Source organism: Cicer arietinum, chromosome 4 (genome assembly GCF_000331145.2).
Source record: "Cicer arietinum cultivar CDC Frontier isolate Library 1 chromosome 4, Cicar.CDCFrontier_v2.0, whole genome shotgun sequence".
Taxonomy (NCBI): domain Eukaryota; kingdom Viridiplantae; phylum Streptophyta; class Magnoliopsida; order Fabales; family Fabaceae; genus Cicer; species Cicer arietinum.
In genome coordinates, this window is record NC_021163.2 from 1,366,281 (window position 1) to 1,371,639 (window position 5,359).

Genomic DNA, 5,359 nt, shown 5'->3' on the forward strand with positions numbered 1-5,359 from the left:
AGCAGGAATTACATCTTTTCTAATGATTAAGGTTGTAAAATGGTAATTGACAGAATTTGCTTATGCCATTTTGGCACCTCCTCTTCTTTGGGTATTCTTATTGGAATCACTTCTTTCTAAGTAACTTTTTTTGTATATCACTAATTAATGTTAAAAGAGACTCATTTTTTCATTAACCTTCCTTCTATCCAAGCACGTGGCATCAACAAAGGTTGGCATTCTAATGGGAGTCTTGTATATCATATATATTTCTTTAGTTCTATGGATTATTAAGAAATGTATACTTATTTCTTTTGACTATGAATTGTTTTATCTAGAATTCAAATTCGGATATTCTCGATCCATTCGTCTATCCAAAAATCCATACTAACCTTGTCAAAGATTGTGGTTCTTCTATATATCATGAACTTGATTAGAGATCTCATGTTGATTATCTACGGACATGTATTGAGCTAGAGTTGTCAATGTCTCAGTCAACATATTCCAAAAAAATTAACAATTTCACTTTGGTAATTAAAGAACTCTTAAAAGAGTAGTCTACTAATTGGTTGTTAATCCAGATGATTAGGAATCAAAATCATTTAGATCTCTTGTTGTATGGTTATCAAATGTACCTTTTAAGAAATTGGTGGCAAAAAAGTTGGTGGGTGAGTGGCTTCAGATAATTTGTAACAATGGGATGAGGAGAGTTTTGATAATAGAGGTGAAATTGAGTAGAACTTGAATCTGAAATAGGCTTGACAGATATTTTTTAGCTTCGGTGAGTATCGGTGGAAATTAATATGATTCAAGAAGTTTTATGTGGGTTGTCCATATAAAGGTGTCAGCTATTCCTATTGATTTTTATATTCTTTATCAAGAATGATTATATTTTTTCTGCAACGTTTAAATTCAAGACCCACAAAAAATCCTATTTGAAAGCATAAAATAAATCAACAAGGAATTTAAATCAACACCATATTCTCTAAATCCTATCCAAGTATTATACTAAATGCAGTACAACTCAAATAGAAGGGGTATTATAGGCAACAACCAAACCTGGTTACAATACCCACAAGAACTAGAACCGGAACTAAAATTGAACGAAATGTTAACATAAGGCTACTCAACTAAAACTGAATGTAATCTTCTCAATAGCCATAATTGGTGCCGTATACAGGACCATAATCTGCAGAAGCCGCATGGCCCGGAGCACTTGATGGCGGAGATGCATAAACAGGAGCATTAGTGGGATAGGAATTATAGCCTTGGTTAATTGATCCCCCCATATGATCCTGCTGTGCAGCTGCCGCTGCTGCAGCATTTGCTGCTTCAGCCATGAAATTCTGCATCAGATAGATTGTGAGCAATTTAGATAAACACAAATCAAATAACATAACCTTCAAAAGAGGGGGTGCAATGTCAAGCAAAACATGCACCATGTTTCCAGTAACTGTTATTTCCATTTCACATGCGATACCTTTCTTCTTAAGATATATTTTTATTTCTATGTTCATCGACAACATCGAAAAAGAAAAAGTGGCATGAACTCACATGACAATGATAATTAAAATGTGTCCTATCCTCTGCAACTATTTTTAACATTTTTTTAGAATCATTTCGTAACATAAGGGTGCAGATGGAAAACTTGCCCCAATTAACAGTTTCCAGTAACTGTTGCTTCCCATTTCACATTCTGTACATTTCTTCTCAAGTCAAGGCTTTCATCATTTTTATTTTCATTGACAACATGGGAAAAGAAAAAGCTAAATGAACTCCCAAAGAGCAAGAAATTAACAGATACTTCAATGTCATCTAAATTCCTTCTCCCCTTATTCAACGCTATCATTTATATTTACTTGAGTATAAAAAATGGATAGCAAAAATACACTTTACCATAGACATTTAAAATTAAAGCTAATATACACAAATGATTTAAAAACTATAATGAAAAATTATCATCTGAAGAGGATAATTAACTAATACTCCCTATGTCCCCAAATATAAGCAAAAATAGGTCAAAAAAGACTTTTCGGACCCAATACATCAACTACCTTTGACCAATTTTTGGACCAAATACAACAAGTTTCTTTGACCAATTTTTCCTTAAATTTCAGGGCAGAGAGAGTATAGTATATATGAAGCTATGAACACATGCAAGAATAAATGATAAATGTTAAACAAAGCATCAACCTCTATCACTCACAATTGCAAGAGTAGGATCCAATTTGTCTCATTCAAGAATTAATGATAAGTCAGTTAACAAGCACATTAGAAATCTCAAAGAACCTTCAAAATCAAATACCTGAACTAGTTGTTGGGCTGCCTGTATTTGTGAAGCAGTACCGCTTATCTCAACAGTCATCTCTCCTGGCACACCCCTGGTCTCTTGAATTGTAATACTTGCTCCACTAGCACGACGGATGTAGCTAATATTTGCTCCTGATGCCCCAATAACAGCATCTGCAAAGGACAGTGGGATTTGCATGTGCTGTGTGACCTATACAATACAAAATACACTACAGAAGTCAAAATAATAATAATAATAATAATAATAATAATACATCAAAACCAATATTACTCTCTGCAATGATCTAGTTGGGCAAAAGAAGACACCTTATTTGAACCAGATTGTTGCGGCTGCCCACTGGATGAATGAATTCCCATAGAGGCATCCCTTGCATAGGCAGGTGGTGGACCCTGATGCATGTGCTTGTCAATTGGAGGCAGGTCAGAAGGTGGGTAATAATTGTCAAAGTTATGTGAAGGAGGCATATATTGAGGATTAGGTGGAAAAGCAGGTCCACCGCCAAGACCAGGAAACCCTTGAGGAGGAGGTCCCCAAGGTTGGTGTGGTGGCACATTGTGGTTAACTCGAACATCTGGCCGTTGCATCTGAAGTTTGTGAGAGCAAGAAAAAAATTAGTAATAAAAAGGCATTATAGTAAAAATGATCCATATACCTGTAAAATAAATAAATACAAAGCCCTGCTTCAATTCTAAACATATGAAAAACTGAAAGCAACATTGAAACCCTTTCTCAAAATGTAAAACATAAAAACAACAAATGATTTAAGTCAGGCATACATATAACATGCAAATGATAGATAGCCTAGAATGCTTTCTAGTCCACCGTAATTCTATCACTATTCACTATCCAATCCCAATCAATTGTTTATTCCTAGACTAGATATGACCTATGTGAGAAAATATCAACTGCCCAGTCAAGCCTTTTAGCTTTTGAAAGTAAAAAAAAAAACAGAAGTAACATGATATTACCTGTGTTTCAAATACTCCGACTATGCTGCGGTCCACCAAGAACTTCCGTAGATGAAGTGCAATAAGTTCAACTGCCTTGTGAACTCCAGCCATGTCCCCTTGTATCTCAACAATACTATCATCCCGTAGAGCAAAAATTGGCAGGTGTTCTGTTGTATACATTACATTATTCAGGTACAATAATCACACACGTAATAAATCATGTTTCTCCTATGTGTGTTAGCTAAATATTAGGGCATTGTTCGGAAGAAGAAAAAAAACCAACTTTCTAAATACATAGTAAGAATAGCAGTAAGAAAATTAGTGCAGCTGAGAGTGGTGCAAGTAGAGATGTGCCAAAGTCACAAATAAGACATCTGAAAAAATATATTGAAAAGAAAATGTATTGAAGCAATATTCCCCCACGTTTAATAATGCCTGTAAATGCACACACCTGAACCAAGGATGCGTATATTGCAACCAGTGGCATCTTGAAAAGTTTTTATAGTGCCCCCCTGCTTTCCAATCAAGCTTCCTGCTTGAGTATCAGCCACTAGAAGCCTCGTAACACCTGGGCGTCCTGCACCTGATGCACTTTCTGCAGGATCACGGTCCACATTGACAACTTGTTTATGAACCCTTAACAAACCCTCTACAGCAGGTGGTATGGGGCGATCTGGCTCTTCTTTCGCAGAAACCATTACCTTTTAGAAGCATAAATGAAACAGAATTCAGAATCCCCGTGTAGGAAATAGCATGCTTTCATATTACACCAAACACAGACAAATATCAGAAAATCTAACTATATGTTTGACTCATCGATTAATTAAATTTCAAATGTTCCAAAGATACACTCTTTGATCACTAAATTCACTATTGCATTACTGGAATATATATATAAAATTTTATTTTACCTTTTCACTTTATTTTCATTTCCTTGGATCAGTGCATCTCTGTTTCACTGAATATTCACTGGTGAAACTAAATTTTGCTTTAACTTTATTTCCATTTCTTTGGAACAATGCATGTCTAACTTCACAAATTAGCAATTATTTCCACTAGGTTTATTTCCTATGATCTGAGTAATTTAGTTTTTAATTAATAATTTTCGACCTTTGGAGTAATTTAATAATGTAGATGTCCCGGGAGTAATTAAATTGACCATCTTATATTTTAGATTTATAAATTTTAATGACATAGTCACCTGACTTCATCAGTTTTAGAGTACTTAGTAATATGTGGATCAAATTTCATAAGCTTTTTTTTTAGTGACTAAGTGTTCTGTAGGAAACAGTTTGAGTGTGGCAAGGCACCAATCGACCAAGTTCTGAAGTTACCAGGTACAGTGAAAGCTTCTTGCCACCAAGGTCTGCACAAACTATTTCTGATTCTAAAGTCAAAAAGAGCGTTTCAGAAGTTGTACATGCTCATTGCGGTTTTCCTGCAACTTGAACTTTGGCTCTTCAATTTGAAGCCACTTTGTTCATTCATATTTGCATTTTGCTGACAACCTGCACACACCCATTTTGTTATCTCGATAAAAGACATTTTTTTTATATATATATTAACCTGTTCCATTATTAATCATTTCTTGTGTTTAGCTGGATTATGTAATTTTAATAGTTTCACTTCCTTGATAAGTGTTTCCTTTTTACATAATACAATTCCTTAGCAATAGTATTCATGTGTTACCAAATTTTATTATCACCAATGAACTATTAACTTTCAATTTCAAATTGATGAAATAAGAGGTTGGCTTCATCAAGTTGATGTTGTCCAATTTCAAATCACTAAATAGTTACTACAAGATAGAGCACTGGGGTTTATTAATAAGCATGATGCGGAGTCAAGTTTTCAAGAAGTGGTGTTCCTGATATTATATTTGCATTAATATAGTTCGTAATTATTGAGCGCAGAAACCACCAAGACGAGAAATTTCAGCTTGACGGAAATTAAATTTCGCTGCACTTTATGGGCTTATGGTATGGACAACAGGACAGTAAACATATTCAACAAAGAAACTGGTAAGTCGAACAACAAAGGAGAATGACTATGTATATCAATATCCAAGATTAACCCTAGCTGAATGAATAACAAGAACAAATTGAAAAGTGTACTAACC

General features: G+C 34.6%; 1 protein-coding gene across 1 annotated transcript in view; it reads right to left on the reverse strand.

The window, feature by feature from the left end:
- Positions 1–890: 890 nt before the first annotated feature.
- LOC101509502 (flowering locus K homology domain-like) overlaps positions 891–5,359 on the reverse strand; it is a 5,854-nt gene continuing 1,385 nt past the window's right edge. The window contains exons 2-7 of the mRNA XM_073367037.1: positions 5,355–5,359; positions 3,692–3,941; positions 3,259–3,407; positions 2,596–2,874; positions 2,285–2,479; positions 891–1,325 (exon numbers count right to left, since the gene is read on the reverse strand). The exon at positions 5,355–5,359 is cut by the window's right edge and continues 588 nt beyond it. Of these exons, the coding sequence (XP_073223138.1) occupies positions 1,131–1,325; positions 2,285–2,479; positions 2,596–2,874; positions 3,259–3,407; positions 3,692–3,941; positions 5,355–5,359 (1,073 nt within the window). The 3' untranslated portion in view covers positions 891–1,130. The remainder of the gene's footprint in view (positions 1,326–2,284; positions 2,480–2,595; positions 2,875–3,258; positions 3,408–3,691; positions 3,942–5,354) is intronic.